We start from the raw sequence: 18,633 nt of genomic DNA on the forward strand, positions 1-18,633 counted from the left end.
TGAAGAGAGTGGGCTAGGCCTCTGATTTACCTGTGTGAATGCCGGTGCTCTTGAGTAATTTTTCTTTTTGGCTCTCTCTCCACCTGGAAGGAAGCAGACTATCCATGAGCCTCATAGACCTCTTCCAAAATAGGCCATAATTCAAGGCAGTGGCCAGAAAAGAACATTATCCAGTCAAATTCTACCTTAAGCAAAGGGTTTGTAGTTTCCCCCTTTAAAGGAGAACTCAAATGAGGAAATGATGGGCATGATGAGGTCTAAACAACCATGGTCTCTTCTAGCTAAAATTCTTCTACCAGATGTCCCCTCTCCCACCCTGAACCTTGTAATCTTGAAGCATTTTCCCTCAAGAATTCTCAAATGTTATTTTCTTGGACAGATAAAAAGACTATGGTCTGGAAAGGGGCAGTGATTTTCCCAGGGTCACCCAGAAACTAAGGGCAAAGCCAGGACTAAAATCCAGGCTTTCCAGAGTGTGAACTTGCTCTTTACACAGCACTCTGCATGTCCAATTTTGTGGAAGGTGGGAAGGTGGAGACAATTGTTCTGAACAACCTTCAACCCCTGTCCTCTCCCAACTGATCCACACCAAAACAGTAGTAACAGGCTTTGATTAAGCTTTAGTGAGAGTCCTTATTCTTAGAACATGGTCTCATTTTGAGGAGGTAGAAGGGGTGTGAGGAGCTGCAAGCAGCATGAGAAGAAATGGGAGGTTCAGATGATAAAACCCTGTCTCCCTGAGAATTTGCCATATAGAATTATGGGGAAAATGTAACTGTTTTTCCTCAAATTTCCATAAGGACCATATATATTTTTATTTTGGGAAAAAAATCATTTAAAATTACAAATATATGCTTACCAATGAAAATAAAATATGGCAACAATGAAAACTGCAGAAACACAATCCATGAGAATCCACATGAACTTATAGTAACTTGGTGTCTGCAAAACAGAAAATAGTTAAAGGATTTACAGCTAGAAGGAATTTTAGATCATGTAGGCCAGATCCCTTGCTTGGCTGCCAGGGACGGAGAGGGGGCAGACCAGGCAGAGGAACCTTGATTAATGGGGTTGGTCTCAAACACAGAGAGTACCTGCTGCTATCCTAACAATACCCCCTTACATGTGCCAAAGGCTCTACAAAGGATAAAATACTTCACACACTTCTCCCTGGAGCCTCAAGATATGTGTTTGAGGGAGTCCCAGAGCAAGTCTATTCTGGACCCAGGACTACAGCCCAAGTTTCTTGACTTCCAGTGCTCTATGTTTTCATGGCATGGCTTCCCAAACCTGGCTGTGCATCCAAATCTACCTGAGCAGCTTTTAGTAATACAGGTTCCTGGGCCTCACTACAGACTCAGGAATTAGAATTTCTGTATTTTTAACAAGCTTCCCAGGAACAAGTAACCAGTCTGTGAACCAGCATTTAGGAATCCTTCTCCTAAATCATCATGTTTTAGATAAATATGTTGAAATTATAATTCTTAACTAACATGCCAACTTCTCCAGTCTCCTTGCCTGAATCACCCATTTCACAGAGCTCCATCTTCTAGGTTCTCTTGTATGAGTTTTTCATTTCGCTAGTTTACTCATCCCTTTCCACCTTCATTGTCCCCCTTCTAGTATTACTTGATGGTACTGGGGCTATCATTTTTATTTTTTCTTATGCCATTTCCACCCTATCCCAAGGTCTTTCCTTGGACTGATTAACAATGATAATAATAATAACAATAACATGAACTATCATGATAATGATGAGAACAACTAACATTATTGAGAATTTACAGGAGTTAAGGAAGCATTCCAAGCACTTCAAAGGTATTTTCACAGCTAATCCTCACAACAGCTCTACTAGGCATGTACATTAGAAGCTCTTAACCAACTTCCAGTAAACTGAGGCTCTTAATCCTCTCTGGGAACCTGACTGACCAGTGCTTTGGCCTGCTTCAGGATGCCCACCAAGTGAGTTGTACCGTCACCAAGAATCAGTTGTTCTTACTACCCAAATGGCTTAGAACAGCTGTACCAGTTGTTAAAATTGTGCAGTGTAATTCAGTGTTACTTAAATCTGTAAAATCTGAGTTAAAAAGTATGTCATTTTCAAGGAAACTAAGTCGATGCTTTGAAAAACTTGATGAAGAAAGAAAAGGTCATTACAAAATAAACTGCTTTTGATTTAGGTATAAGAGAAACACTAAGAGATGAGGGGAGGATTATAAAAAACTGGGTGGCTTCCTCCTTCCTGTCATTTCTCCAAATGACTTCATGTTCTTGTTTTTTTTTAATTTTTAAAAATATTTATTTATTTATGCATCTTGGCTGCGCCGGGTCTTAGTTGAGGCATGCAGGATCTTTTAGTTTCGGCATGCAGGATCTTTTTGTTGTGGCATACAGACTCTTAGTTGCAGCATGCAGACCTCTTAGTTGTGGCATGCAGACTTAGTTGCAGCATGCAGGCTTTTTGGTTGTGGCATATGGGAATTTTTAGTTGCAGCATGCGGGTTTCTTAGTTGTGGTATGCAGACTTCTTAGTTACAGCATGCGGGCTCTTAGCTGTGGCATGCGGGCTTCTTAGTTGTGGCATGTAGGTTCTTAGCTGCGGCATGCGGACTTCTTAGTTGTGGCATGTAGACTTCTTAGTTGCGGCATGCGGGCTTCTTAGTTGTGACATGCAGATTTCTTAGTTGCGGGCTTTTAGTTGTGGCATGCAGGATCTTTTAGTTGCTTCTTAGTTGCAACATGTGAACTCTTAGTTGAGGCATGTATGCGGGATCTAGTTCCCTGACCAGGGATCGAGGCCAGGCCTCCTGCATTGGGAGCGCAGAGTCTTACCCTCTGGACCACCAGGGAAGTCCCTCAAGTTCTTGTTGTGCTTTAAGGAAACAAAACTTAGAAATCATAGATGGTTCATTGGGAAGTATACAAAAGCAAGAGAATACAGAATTCAATCAGCTGAAATACACTCAAAGGAAAGACGTCAAAAAGTGAATGAATAGTTTAAATTAAAATGTGTGAGGTATGTATGTGGTAGATTGTTTATAAAAACGACCAAAATATTCCGCCCAAAATGCAGGTCTGTATGCAATGTGACTTTGCTCTTCCTCTCCATCAAAAGGTAAAGTCTGTTTCTTCCCTGCGCCACCTTGAATCTGGACTTGACCATGTGATTTTCTTTGGCCGATGGAACATTAGCAAACATCACACTGGGAGATCCTTGAAAAGGTATGTGCATTGGGACTTCACCTCTCTTGCTGCTGAGAACCCAGTGCCACCAGGTGAACATGCACAAGCTGGATTCCTTGAGGATGACTGACCAAACGAAGAGAGACCACACTCATCTCAGGTAAGACCACAGACATATGAATGGGGCCATCCTACCACTTAGTCCAGCCAAACTGGCTGAGCACAGAGAAACCACTCAGCCATCATAGAGAATGTGACAAATATTTGTTTCTTTTAAGCCACTAACTATTAGGTACGTTTTTTAAAATGTAGTAAAAAGCTAATAGACTGTATATCATTCATTTCATGATTCCCCATTTAAAATTGTTGAATTAACAGACTGATAAGCAGACAGGATTATTTTGGATAAAATTGCTTCTATTGTAGTATTTTTTAACATCTTTATTGGAGTATAATTGCTTTACAATGGTGTGTTAGTTTCTGCTGTATGACAAAGTGAATCAGCTATACAAATACATATATCCTCCCTCTTGCAGCTCCCTCCCACCCTCCCTATCCCACTCCTCTAGGTGGTCACAAAATTCCAAGCTGATCCCTCTGTGCTGTGTGGCTGTTTCCTACTAGCCATCTATTTGAGATTTGGTAGTGTGTATATGTCCATGCCACTCTCTCATTTCGTCCCAGCTTACCCTTACCCTTCCCCCTCCCCGTGTCCTCAAGTCCATTCTCTACGTCTGCATTTTTCTTCCTGTCCTGCCCTTAGGTTCTTCAGAAATTTTTTTTTCTTTTTTTTTTTTTTACATTCCATATATATGTGTTAGCACACAGTATTTGTTTTTCTCTTTCTGACTTACTTCACTCTGTATGACAGACTAGGTCCATCCATCTCACTACAAGTAACTCAATTTCGTTTCTTTTTATAGCTGAGTAGTATTCCATTCTACGTATGTGCCACATCTTCTTTACTCATTCATCTGTTGATGGACACTTAGGTTGCTTCCATGTCCTGGCTATTGTAAATAGTGCTGCAATGAACATTGTGGTACATGACTCTTTTTGAATTATGGTTTTCTCAGGGTATATTCCCAGTAGTGGAATTGCTGGGTCGTACGGTAGATCTATTCTTAGTTTTTGAAGGAACCTCCATACTGTTCTCCATAGTGGCTGTATCAATTTACATTCCCACCAACAGTGCAAGAGGGTTCCCTTTTCTCCACACCCTCTCTAGCATTTATTACTTGTTGATATTCTGATGATGGCCATTCCGACTGGTGTGAGGTGATACCTCATTGTAGTTTTGATTTGCATTTCTCTATGATTAGTGATGTTGAGCATCCTTTCATGTGTTTCTTGGCAATCTGTATATCTTCTTTGAAGAAATGTCTATTTAGGTCTTCTGCCCATTTTTGGATTGGGTTTTTGTTGTTTTAATATTGAGCTGCATCAGTTGCTTATAAATTTTGGAGATTAATGTTTTGTCAGTTGCTTCATTTGCAAATATTTTCTCCCATTCTGAGGGTTGTCTTTTTGTCTTGTTCATTGTTTCCTTTGCTGTGCAAAAGCTTTTAAGTTTCATTAGGTCCCATTTTTTATTTTTGTTTTTATTTCCATTTCTCTAGGAGGTGGGTCAAAAAGGATCTTGCTGTGATTTATGTCAGAGTGGTCTGCCTATGTCTTCCTCTAAGGGTTTTATAGTGTCTGGCCTTATATTTAGGTCTTAATCCATTTTGAGTTTATTTTTGTGTATGGTGCTAGGGAGTGTTCTAATTTCATTCTTTTACATGTAGCTGTCCAGTTTTCACAGCACCACTTACTGAAGGGGCTGTCTTTTCTCCATTGTATATTGTGGCCTCCTTTGTCAAAGATAAGGTGACCATATGTGCATGGGATTACCTCTGGGCTTTCTATACTGTTCCATTGATCTATATTTCTGTGTTTGTGCCAGTACCATACTGTCTTGATTACTGTAGCTTTGTAGTATAGTCTGAAGTCAGGGAGCCTGAATCCTCCTGCTCCGTTTTTCGTTCTCAAGATTGCTTTGGCTATTCGGGATCTTTTGTGTTTCCATACAAATTATGAAATTTTTTGTTCTAGTTCTGTGAAAAATGCCATTGGTAGTTTGATAGGGATTGCATTGAATCTGTAGATTGCTTTGGGTAGTATAGTCATTTTCACAGTGTTGATTCTTCCAATCCAAGAACATGGTATATCTCTCCATCTGTTTGTATCATCTTTAATTTCTTTCATCAGTGTCTTATAGTTTTCTGCATACAGGTCTTTTGTCTCCTTAGGTAGGTTTATTCCTAGGTATTTTATTCTTTTTGTTGCAGTGGTAAATGGGAGTGTTTCCTTAAATTCCCTGTCAGATTTTTCATCATTAGTGTATAGGAATGCAAGAAATATCTGTGCATTAATTTTGTATCCTGCTACTTTACGAAAATCATTGATTAGCTCTAGTAGTTTTCTGGTAGCATCTTTAGGATTCTCTATGTATAGTATCATGTCATCTACAAACAGTGACGGATTTACTTCTTCTTTTCTGATTTGGATTCCTTTTCTTTCTTTTTCTCCCCTGATTCCCGTGGCTAAAACTTCCAAAACAATGTTGAATAAGAGTGGTGAGAGTGGACAACCTTGTCTTGTTCCTGATCTTAGAGGAAATGTTTTCAGTTTTTCACCACTGAGAATGATGTTGGCTGTGGGTTTGTCATATATGGCCTTTGTTATGTTGAGCTAAGTTCCCTCTATGCCTATTTTCTGGAGGGTTTTTGGGTGTTGAATTTTGTCAAAAAGTTTTTTCTGAAGCTATTGAGATGATCATATGGTTTTTCTCCTTCAATTTGTTAATATGGTTTATCACATTGATTAATTTGCCTATATTGAAGAATCCTTGCATTCCTGAGATAAACCCCACTTGATCATGGTGTATGACCCTTTTAATGTGTTGTTGGATTCTGTTTGCTAGTACTTTGTAGAGGAGTTTTGCATATATGTCCATCAGTGATACTGGCCTGTAGTTTTTTGTGTGACATCTTTGTCTGGTTTTGGTATCAGGGTGATGGTGGCCTCATAGAATGAGTTTGGGAGTGTTCCTCTCTCTGCTATATCTTGGAAGAGTTAGAGAAGGATAGGTTTTAGCTCTTCTCTAAACGTTTGACGGAATTCGCCTGTGAAGCTATCTGGTCCTGGGCTTTTACTGGTTGGAAGATTTTTAATCACAGTTTCAATTTCAGTGCTTGTCACTGGTCTGTTTATATTTTCTATTTCTTCCTGATTCAGTCGGAAGGTTATGCTTTTCTAAGAATTTGTCTGTTTCTTCCAGGTTGTCCATTTTATTGGCATTAGTTGCTTGTAGTAATCTCTCATGATCCTTTGTATTTCTGCAGTGTCAGTTGTTACTTCTCCTTTTACATTTCTAATTCTATTGATTTGCGTCTTCTCCCTTTTTTTCTTGATGAGTCTGGCTAATGGTTTATCAATTTTGTTTATCTTCTCAAAGAACTAGCTGTTAGTTTTATTGATCTTTGCCATTGTTTCCTTCATTTCTTTGCCATTTATTTCTGATCTGATCTTTATGATTTCCTTCCTTCTGCTAACGTTGGGGGTTTTTTGTTCTTCTTTCTCTAATTGTTTAGGTGTAAGGTTAGGTTGTTTATTTGAGATGTTTCTCGTTTCTTGAGGTAGGATTGTATTGCTATAAACTTCCCTCTTAGAGCTGCCTTTGCTGCATCCCATAGGGTTTGGGTCATCGTGTTTTCATTGTCATTTGTTTCTAGGTATTTTTTGATTTCCTCTTTGATTTCTCCAGTGATCTCTTGGTTATTTAGAAGTGTATTGTTTAGCCTCCATCTCTTTGTATTTTTTACAGAGTTTTCCTATAATTGATATCTAGTCTCAAAGCGTTGTGATTCGAAAAGATACTTGATATGATTTCAATTTTCTTAAATTTATCAAGCTTTGATTTGTGACCCAAGATATGACCTATCCTGGAGAATGTTCCATGAGCACTTCAGAAGAAAGTGTATTCTGTTGTTTTTGGATGGAATGTCTGAAAAATATCAATTAAGTCCATCTTGTTTAATGTATCATTTAAAGCTTGTGTTTCCTTATTTATTTTCATTTTGGATGATCTGTCCATTGGTGAAAGTGGGGTGTCAAAGTCCCCTACTATGATGGTATTACTGTTGATTTCCCCTTTTATGGCTGTTAGCATTTGCCTTATATATTGTGGTGCCCCTATGTTGGGTGCATAAACATTTACCATTTCTTTGTCTTCTTCTTGGATTGATCCCTTGATCATTATGTAGTGTCCTTCTTTGTCTCTTGTAATAGTCTTTATTTTAAAGTCTATTTTGTCTGATATGAGAATTGCTACTCCAGCTTTCTTTTGATTTCCATTTGCATGGAATATCTTTTTCCATCCCCTCACTTTCATTCTATATTTGTCCCTAGGTCTGAAGTGGGTCTCTTGTAGACAGCATATATATGGGTCTTGTTTTTGTATCCATTCAGCCAGTCTATGTCTTTTGGTTGGAGTATTTAACGCATTTACATTTAAGGTAATTATCGATATGTATGTTCCTATTACCATTTTCCTAATTATTTTGGGCTTCTTACTGAAGGTCTTTTCCTTCTGTTGTGTTTTCTGCCTGGAGAAGTTCCTTTAGCATTTGTTGTAAAGCTGGTTTGGTGGTGCTGGATGCTCTTTGCTTTTGCTTGTCTGTAAAAGTTTTAATTTCTCTGTTGAATATGAATGAGATCCTTGCTGGGTAGAGTAATCTTGGTTGTAGGTTTTTTCCCTTTCATCACTTTAAATATGTCCTGCCACTCCCTTCTGGCTTGCGGAGTTTCTGCTGAAAGATCAGCTGTTAACCTTATGGGGATTCCCTTGTATGTTATTTGTTGTTTTACCCTTGCTGCTTTTACTTTTTCTTTGTATTTAATTTTTCATAGTTTGGTTAATATGTGTCTTGGCATGTGTCTCCCTGGATTTATCCTGTATGGGACTCTGCACTTCCTGGACTTGATTGACTATTTCCTTTCCCATACTAGGGAAGTTTTCAACTATAATCTATTCAAATATATTCTCAGTCCTTTTCTTTTTCTCTTCTTCTTCTGGGACCCCTATAATTCAAATGTTGGTGCGTTTAATGTTGTCCCAGAGGTCTCTGCGACTGTCGTCAATTCTTTTCATTCTTTTTCCTTTATTCTGCTCTGCAGTAGTTATTTCCACTATTTTATCATTCAGGTCACTTATCTGTTCTACTGCCTCAGTAATTCTGTTATTGATTCCTTCTAGAGAATCTGAAATTTCATTTATTGTGTTGTTCATCAGTTTGTTTGCTCTTTAGTTCTTCTAGGTCCTTGTTAAACATTTCTTGTATTTTCTCCATTCTATTTCCAAGATTTTGGATCATCTTTACTATCATTACTCTGAATTCTTTTTCAGGTAGACTGCCTATTTCCTCTTCATGTGTTTTGTCTGGTGGGTTTTTACCTTGCTCCTTCATCTGCTGTGTGTTTCTCTGTCTTCTCATTTTGCTTAACTTACTGTGTTTGGGGTCTCCGTTTCGCAGGCTTCAGTTCGTAGTTCCGGTTGTTTTTCTTGTCTGCCCCCAGTGGGTAAGGTTGGTTCAGTGGGTTGTGTAGGCTTCCTGGTGGAGCGGACTGGTGCCTGTGTTCTGGTGGATGAGGCTGGATCTTGTTTTTCTGGTGGGTCGGGCCACATCCAGTGGTGTGTTTTGGGGTGTCTGTGACCTTATTATGATTTTAGGCAGTCTCTCTGCTAATGGGTGTGGTTGTGTTCCTCTCTTGCTAGTAGTTTGGCACAGAGTGTCCAGCACTGTAGCGTGCTGGTCATTGAGGGGAGCTGGGTGTTAGCATTGAGATGGAGATCTCTGGGAGAGCTTTTGCCATTTGATATTACATGGAGCTGGGAGGTCTCTGGTGGACCAATGTCCTGAACTTGGCTCTCCCACCTCAGAGGCACAGGCCTGACACCTGGCCGGAGCACCAAGACCCTGTCAGCCACATGGCTCAGAAGAAAAGGGAGAAAGGAAAGGAAGGAAGAAAGGAAGGAAGGAAAGAATAAAATAAAGTTATTAAAATACAAAATTTAAAAATTATTAAAAATAAAAAAAATTAAAAGGAAGGAAAGAAAGAAGAGAGCAACCAAACCAAAAACCAAATCCATCAATGATAACAAATGCTAAAAACTACACACACACACACACACAAATGGACAGAGAGAACCCTAGAACAAATGGTAAAAGCAAAGCTATACAGGCAAAATCACACAAAGAAGCATACACATACACACAAAAAGAGAAAAAGGAAAAGAATATATATGTATATATAAAAAAATTAAAAAAGGAGAGCAACCAAATCAGTAAACAAATCTACCAATGATAATAAACTCTAAATATTAAACTAAGATAAACATAAAACCAGAAACAAATTAGATGCAGAAAGCAAACCCCAAGTCTTCAGTTGCTCCCAAAGTCCACCGCCTCAATTTTGGGATGATTCATTGTCTATTCAGGTATTCCAGAGATGCAGGGTACATCAAGTTGATTGTGGAGATTTAATCCGCTGCTCCTGAGGCTGCTGGGAGAAATTTCCCTTTCTCTTCTTTGTTCACACAGCTCCTGGGGTTCAGCTTTGGTTTAGGCCCCACCTCTGCATGTAGGTCGCCTGAGGGCGTCTGTTCTTTGCTCAGACAGGACAGGGTTAAAGTAGCAGCTGATTAGGGGGCTCTGGGTCACTGAGGCTGAGGGGAGAGAGGGTTACAGAATGCAGGGCGAGCCTGCGGTTGCAGAGGCCAGCATGACGTTGCAATAGCCTGAGGCATGCCGTGTGTTCTCCAGGGGAAGTTGTCCCTGGATCCCGGGACCCTGGCAGTGGAGGGCTGCACAGACTCCCAGGCAGGGGAGGTGTGGAGAGTGACCTGTGCTTGCTCACAGGCTTCTTGGTGGCAGCAGCAGCAGCAGCCTTAGCATTTCATGCCCGTCTCTGGTGTCCGCCCTGATAGCCGCGGCTCCAGCCCGTCTCTGGAGCTCGTTTAGGCGCTGCTATGAATCCCCTCTCCTCGTGCACCCCGAAACAATGGTCTCTTGCCTCTTAGGCAGTTCCAGACTTTTCCCCAGACTCCCTCCCAGCTAGCTGTGGTGCACTAGCCCCCTTCAGGCTGTGTTCACGCAGCCAACCCCAGTCCTCTCCCTGGGATCCAACCTCCGAAGTCTGAGCCTCAGCTCCCAGCCCCCACCCGCCCCAGCGGGTGAGTAGACAAGCCTCTCAAGCTGGTGAGTGCTGGTCGGCACCAATCCTCTGTGCGGGAATCTCTCCACTTTGCCCTCTGCACCCCTGTTGCTCTCCTCCTTGGCTCTGATGCTTCCCCCCCGCCACTCCCTGTCTCTGCCAGTGAAGGGGCTTCCTAATGTGTGGAAACTTTTCCTCCTTCACAGCTCCCTCCCAGAGGTGCAGGTCCCATCCCTATTCTTTTTTCTTTTGCCCTACCCAGGTACGTGGGGAGTTTCTTGCCTTTTGGGAAGTCTGAGGTCTTCTGCCAGCGTCCAGTAAGTGTTCTGTAGGAGTTGTTCCACATGTAGATGTATTTCTGATGTATTTGTGGGGAGGAAGATGATCTCCATGTCTTACTCCTCCACCATCTTGAAGGTTTCCCTATTGTAGTATTTTTATCCCCAATTTACAAATAAACAAATAACCTGTCTGAGGCCCAGACAGGTTAACTAACATTTCCAAGTTCACACAGTAAGTGGTTAGAGCCAAGATTTGAATCTGCATATTCTAACCCAGAGTGTAGGCTGCTTAGGAAAGCCTTTGGGATACTGGCCCCACCCCCCTGAACAAAGTGACTTTGGGTCCTTTAAAAAAGCCCAGGCCAGGTGTAGAAGGAAGTTTTTTATTTACATTCTTTTAAACTCTTTGAATTTTGAATCACATGAATTTATTATCAACTCAAATATGAATTAAAATATTAAAATGAAAAGTTTTACTTAATAAAGTTTTATTTGATATATCCAAAGGGACAACTTTAAGACATTACTGATTTAGGGGGATAGGATTATGGAGGAGTGTATTGCTTTCTAATTTATAGATTTTTATAATGATTGAATTTTATATAATGAACAAGTTTACTTTGCAATCAATTTTAAAAAACAAAAATGTTAGAAAAGTATATAGTACATACATGAAGCGGGATAGTATGGGGACAGACAAGTGGAGAGGCTTTACCTATGCCAAGGGACCTGCCATCCAAGGTTTCCTTGAGGGTCATCTACAGAAAACTGCCCGAGCCACCAAGAAAGAAGGGGTAAGCAATTTTACACTGCCGCCAGAGTAGTGTACTGAGTACTGTACTGAGTAGTACTCAGTGCAGTACTAGCCCTATGAGATTGTGCCCTTGGCCTTGATCCCCTTTCTCCTGCTCCTGACCCTGATCAAGACAGAAACAAGGGCCAGTGAACCTGGAGTTATGGAGAAAGCAACAAGAAATATTTAGGCCTCTCATTTAAAAAGCTTTAATTTTCAAGGCAGTTTAGAGTCTGGGTTATTCTCTGGGCTAGACTGTTGATGCTGAACTGAGACTTTTTGGTGACTAAACTGTACTTTAAGAAATTATCTAAGAGTGACTAGAAAAGCTATGGGATCTGAGTGAGACCTCATTCAAGGGCAGGGAAAGATCTAGTTCACAGAGCAGTTTAAAGAGTCAGTGGAGAGAAATTAAGCTGTTTTCTGTTATAGATGTCCGATTCAGTCAACATACTCTACACTGATTTGAAAAACAGCTTCTGAAGCAGTTAACTGGTTAGCTGGGGTTCCCTCTACAGACAGTAAGTGGTGGGATTTAGCTGGGATAAAAACACAGGTCTTCAGGTCCCCCACACTTCTGGCCGTAAGCAGTAGCAGGACAGAAGGGGAAATCAAGCTCGGTGGTTGGACACTCACTCTCCTTTTCAAAAGCATTTTGCTCAGGACACACAGTTTTCACTTTGGAATCAAGTACACTTGATTTTCTCCCCACACCCCATGCCACTGTCATTGTTGCTGTGCCTACAGGAAGGTGTGGCTGCAGTAACAAAACTCTGGAGTCAGACCTCATTTTGAATCTTGCATCATGTGAAGCTTCAAACTTCAGATCCCCCCATGGGGATACTCCTAGTGGCTAACTCAGAGGGTTAAATTACATAATGCATGAAAGGCACAGTGTGAGGATTCAATAAATAGCAATTATTAAAACAACGTTAATTTTTCCCTGAAAATCACAGAGGGATCTGGGTGAGAGAAGGGGGAATGCCATCTCCAATGTCACATAAATCTCTGCTCTTAAGCAGCTTCCCTGGGGACAGCACAGTGGGCAGTGTAGGGGTGGGGTGGGGGACAGAGACCCCTATTGTACCAGAGTTGGAAGAACAATCTGGACCATCAGCTCACCATGAAGAAGTAAGGGTGATTTATCTCATTCAGGACCTGAATGTTGTCTGTGGTCACTGAGTAAATGCTGGAGCACCAGGCCAGTGAGAAAAGCCAAGGTTCATTGACGATGTATAAGTTGATGTTGATGTTAACTGCTTTATATTCTCTGGGAAGAAAAAGAACCCACAGGAGATTTAGACTTAATCTCACTCTCATCATGTAAAAGGGAAACAGCCACCGTGTTTGTGAAAGGCTGTTGCTTAAATCACCAGAAGTAGTTGGTAGTAGGACAACTTATATGACATGCAGAATGAGCTCATGTTACAGTGAGATAAAGAACTGGATTTAATACCTTTGCTCCAGTACCAACAGTAGTATTTTAGTAAACTGGCTTCCTAAGGGACAGAGAAGGGAAAGAAGGAGGAGAGGGAGAGAAGGAGGGAGGGAGGGAGGGAAGGAGGGAGGGAGGGAGGGAGGGAGGGAGGGAGGAAGGAAGGAGAGATGGAGGGAAAGAAAAAAAAAAGAAAAGCCCTAACTGTAGAATTTGCCTATTTCCATGGTGTAAATACTCCCACAATTTGCTCCCATAAGCTGAAATGAACCAGCTCCAGTACACTACTGTGTAGCAAATGTACTTACTTCCATCAGAGTACTTACCACACTCTACTCTATTTATCTGCTTTCCTATCAGTCTTCTTTACTTGACTGTAAGCAAATTAAAAGCAGAGACTGTGTCTTTACTCAACTCTGTATATCCAGTACCTAGCATACCTGCCTTCAGAAATAGTTAAAGGAAGGAATGAAGAAATGAACACCAATTTGGTGAATATTTAAATTTCAAATATAAAGAATTTTTATAAGCACTGAGTAGGGGGAATGGAACACAACACTTCCCAATGTCAGAACTTCAAATGTCAGTAAATATTTGTGCACTATCTACAGAAACAGTAGAAGAACACCTAGTCAAGCTGTCATTTTCAGAGATTATATTTCTCAGAAAATACACCACGTAAGTGCCTTCAAAAGACTTTTTAAACCCTGAGATGGTATAGCATATTGAAAACAGCTCTGTACAAGCCTGGGTTTGAATCTCAGCCACATACTAACTTGGCAAGTTCTTAGGCTCAGTGTATAAACTGTAAAATAAAAATAACCATACCACCTTTACAGGAGTGCCTGCCATTAGTTACCCAATATGTTAGATTGTCTTTAAGACAATTCTACAGATCACCTAAAGATAAATTTTAAAAATAGAAATAAGGAAATAGTTTTGAAAAAGCTACTTTTTATACCTTTTGAAACCAACACTCAAAAACCAAACACATTTCTATATATTAATAAACATACAGAAATTGAAATTTAAAACAATACTATTAGCAATCACTCCAAAGAAAATTAAATAATTAGGTATAAACTTAACAAAACAAGGAAGGATCTGAAAGCTGTAAACTGCATAATAGTGATGAAAGAATACGTTTAAAACATAGGAGAAATCTTTGAGATCTAAGAGGTAGACCAAGAACTCTTAGACTTGACACTAAAAGCATGATCCATAAAAGGTAAAATTGACAAGTTAGACCTCATCAAAATTTAAAAATTCTGCTCTGTGGGAGACTCTGTTAAGAGGATGCTACAGACCAGCCATAGTGGGACAAATTATTTACAAACAACAATATGCAATAGAGGACTAGTATCTATAATATAGAAAGAACCCTCAAAATTCAATAATAAAAAAAATTCAAGCAATTCAGTTAGAAAGGATATGAAGAGACATTTCACTGAAGAGGGTATACCATTGGAAAATAAACACATGATAATATGGGCAACATCATTAGCCATCAGAGAATGAAAATTAAAACCACAATGAGATGTCACTACACACCTATTGGAATGGCTACAATAATATAGTGACAATGCCAAAAATTGGTAAGGATGTAGAGGCTCTAGGTCATTATACATTGCTGGCAGGAACATAAAATTTTCCCAAAAAAAGTTTGGCAGTTTTCATAAAACTAGACAAGTAATTACCATAACCCAGCAACTGCATTCTTAGGTATTTATCTCATAAAAACACTTATTTCACAGGAGAGGATTCTTGGAAGATGGCAGAGAAGGAAACACCAGGAATTTCTCTCCCCACCTAGACAACAACTGCACTAAAAGAATCTGCCTAATATAACTATTTTGTAGCTATGGAATCTATTGAAGGCTTTCAACTTCCAGGGGAGTTCTGGATGGTAAGTTATAGTTAACTTTGGTTGATTTCATCACTTGGCACAGTAGCAGTTACAGTACACTAGCCCCATGGCAGGCAGCTGTGCCCATGTTCCTGAAGCAGCTTGCACAAACCTTGTAGGAGCCAAGGTGAGCCAAAAGGATGCTATCCTTCATATATTAGGGATCTGTGCTCTGATCACTGATTGATGCTTCCATTCACAGAGCTGTAGACAGAGTAGGGAAGCCATGATTTTTGTACCTCCCCCCACTGTTGCAAACCCCTCCCACTCCCACTGAAGTGACTACCAGGGGTTAAAAGGGCCAGCACTCTTTCCTCCCCACCTTTTATTTTTCTTTTTTTCCCTTTTTGGGAGTCATACATTAAAGACTAGGACATGCAAAAGCAATTTATATATGGGGAAAATTAGAAAGTGACCATGTATGAGCAGGGAAAGGAACACAAGAGATCTGGGAAGAACTCAGGCTGATCCTTGGCACAGAGACAGCCAACAACAACAAATAAACAAATAACAAAAATACAGCATACCTTGAGGAAGGGAAGAATCTGATTTCCAGAGTTACCAGATTATTAGATTGAAATATACATTTTTCAACAAAAAAAAAAATCACAAGGCATACTAAGAAACAAGAAAATAGGGTCCATTCAAAGGAAAAAAAATAAATTGATAAAAACTGTTCCCAGAGAAGAGTTGTTGGCAGATATGCTAGACAAAGACTTGGAAACAAATCTCTTAAAGATACTCAAAGAACTAAAGGAAGATGTAGATAAAGTTTAAAAATGTATAAACAAAATTTAAATATTAATAAAGGAACATAAATCCTAACAAAGAAACCAAAAAGAATTCTAGAACTGAACAGTATAGTAACTGAAATGAAAATTTTGATATTAGGATCCAAAGGCAGATTTGAGTAGGTAGAAGAAAGAATTGGTGAACTTGAAGATAGGCCAATAGATGTTAACCATTCTGAAGAACAGAAAGAAAAAAAATTGAAGAAAAGTGAACAGCCTAAAATATCTATGGGACACCATCAAACAGATCAATATATGCATTCTTGGATTCCCAAAAGGAAAAGAGAAAGAGAACAGGACAGAAAGAATATTTGAAGAAATAATGGCTTAAAACTTCTCAAATTTGATCAAAGACATGAAGGAAAACATCCAAGAAGATCAACAACCTCCAAGTAAAATGAATTCAAAGACGCATTGAGACGCATTATAAAATGAATTCAAAGACACACTGAGACGCATTATAATCAGACTTTCAAAAGCCAGAGAGAGAATACTGAAAGCACCAAGAGAGAAGCAACTTGTCTCATACAAGGGATCCTCAACATCACCAGCAGATTTCTCATCAGAACTTTGGAGGCCAGAAGGCAGTGGACCAACCTATTCAAAGTGTTAAAATACCGTCAATGAAGGATCCTATATCCAGAAAAACTGTCATTCAGAAGTGAGAAACAAATTAAGATATTCCCAGAAGAACTAAAGCTGAGGGAGTTCATGGCCACTAGACTCACCTTGCAAGAAAAACTAAATGGAGTCCTGCAAGGTGAAATGAATGGACACTATTAGACAGTTACTCAGAATTGAATGAAGAAATAAAGATCTCAATAAAAGCAAATATATGGGCAATTATAAAAGCTAGTATTATTGTAACAATGGTTTGTAACTGTACTTTTTATTTTCTACATGATTTGAGACTAGTATATCTAAAGAAAAAAATAATTATTAGCCTAAAAGTTAGTATTATTGTAAATTTGGTTTGTAGCTCCAAAAGTTGTTTTCTATGTAATTTGAGACTCATGCATTTTTTTAAATTACTAATTTATGTTTTGGTGCACACAATGTATAAAGATTTAATTTTCTGACATTAACAACCCAGAAAGGTAGGAATAGATCTGTAAAGGAACAGAGTTTTTCTATATTATTGAAGTTAAGCTGATATAAGTTCAAATAAGAGTGTTAAAGCTTTAGTATAGTAAATGTAATTCCCATGGTAACCACGAATAAAATAGATATAGAATATACACCCCCAAAAAATGAGAAAAGTATTTAAACATTTCACTATAAAAGATCAACAAAACAACAAAGAAAATTGTAATGCAGAAACCAAAGGGACAAAAAAGCTATAAGGCACATAGAAAGTAAAGAAAAAAAAAAAAGATGACAGAACAAATATTTACAGAAATGACAGAAGTAACAGTGTGACAAAATCCCTCCTTGTCAGTAATTATTTTAAATGTAATTGGGTCAACCTCTCTAAGTAAAAGACAGAGACTGGCAGAACAGATAAAACATATGTTTCAATTCATGATGTCTACAAGAGACTCACTTTATATTCAAAGACACAGATAGATTACAAGGGAAAGGATGGAAAGACAGTCCATGCAGATAGTAACCAACAAGAGCAGGGGTGGCTATGCTGATGTTAGACAAAATAGGCTTTATATCAAGGTTATAAGAGACAAAGAAGGACATTATATATTAATAAGAGATTCAATACAGCAAGAAGATACAACAATTGTAAACATTTACACACCTAATGACAGACCAGCAAAATTTACAGAGCAAAAACTGACAGAATTGAAGGGAGAAATAGACAGCTGTACAATAATCATTAGAGATTTCAATATCCCACTCTCAACAATGGATAGAACAACCACACCAAAGGTAAGTAAGGAAATAGAGTACTTAATCAACACAAGGACTAACTATATCTAACAGACATATATATAACACTCAGCCCAACACTAACAACATACACATTCTTCTCAAGTGCACACTTTGCAAGATAGACCACATGTTAGGCAACAAATTAAGACTTGATAGATTCAACCAGATTGATACCATACAAAGTATCTCCTCCAACAACAACAAGATGAAATTAGAAGTCAATAACAGAAGGAAAACTGGAAAATTCACATATTCGTGGAACTTAACACACTTTTAAACTACCAATGGATCAAAAAAGAAATCACAAGGGAAATTACAAAATACTTGGAGACAAATGAGAATAAAAACACAACATACCAAAATTATGGCATGCAGCAAAAGTGGTGCTGGGGATAAATTCATAGTTATACATGCTTACATTTAAAAAACAAGGAAGATCTCAAATCAGCATCCTAACTTTGTAACTTAAGGAACTAGAAAAAGAAGAACAAATTGATCCAACATAGCAAAAGAAAGAAAATAATAAAGATTAGAGCAGATATAAATGAAATAGAAAACAGAAAACCAATAGAGAAAAATCAATGAACCCAAAGGTTAGTTCTTCAAAAAGATCAACAAAATTGATAAACCTTTATCTAGATGTACTATTAATAAAAAGAGAAACTCAAATTACTGAAAGCAGAAATAAAATTTGGGATATTACTACCAATTTTACAGAAATAAAAAGGATTATAAGAGAGTACTATGAACAGTTGTATCCCAACAAATTGGATAACCTAGCTGAAACAAATTCCTAGAAACACAAAACCTACCTTTCAATCATAAAGAATTAGAAAATGCAAATAGACATACAATGAATAAGGAGATTGAATCATTAACCAAAAACCTTCCAACAAAGAAAAGTCCTGGACCCATTGCCTTCACTGTTGAATTCCACAAAATGTTTCAAGAAGAACTAATACTAACCCATTAGGATAGCTACATCAAGAAAAAAAAAACAAAAACAGAAATCAACAAGGGTGCGGAGGACATAGAGAAATTGGAACCTCTGTGTACTGTTGGTACAGCTGTTATGGAAAGCAGTGTGACAGTTCCTCAAAATA

At 38.8% G+C, this 18,633-nt stretch overlaps 1 protein-coding gene across 1 annotated transcript in view; it reads right to left on the reverse strand.

Annotated features, from left to right (window-relative positions):
* Positions 1-18,633, reverse strand: part of GDPD4 (glycerophosphodiester phosphodiesterase domain containing 4) — a 120,008-nt gene that overhangs the window by 17,425 nt on the left and 83,950 nt on the right. The window contains exons 12-14 of the mRNA XM_007187635.2: positions 12,637-12,784; positions 860-942; positions 31-83 (exon numbers count right to left, since the gene is read on the reverse strand). Of these exons, the coding sequence (XP_007187697.2) occupies positions 31-83; positions 860-942; positions 12,637-12,784 (284 nt within the window). The remainder of the gene's footprint in view (positions 1-30; positions 84-859; positions 943-12,636; positions 12,785-18,633) is intronic.

Source organism: Balaenoptera acutorostrata, chromosome 9 (assembly GCF_949987535.1).
Source record: "Balaenoptera acutorostrata chromosome 9, mBalAcu1.1, whole genome shotgun sequence".
In the NCBI taxonomy this organism is placed as follows: domain Eukaryota; kingdom Metazoa; phylum Chordata; class Mammalia; order Artiodactyla; family Balaenopteridae; genus Balaenoptera; species Balaenoptera acutorostrata.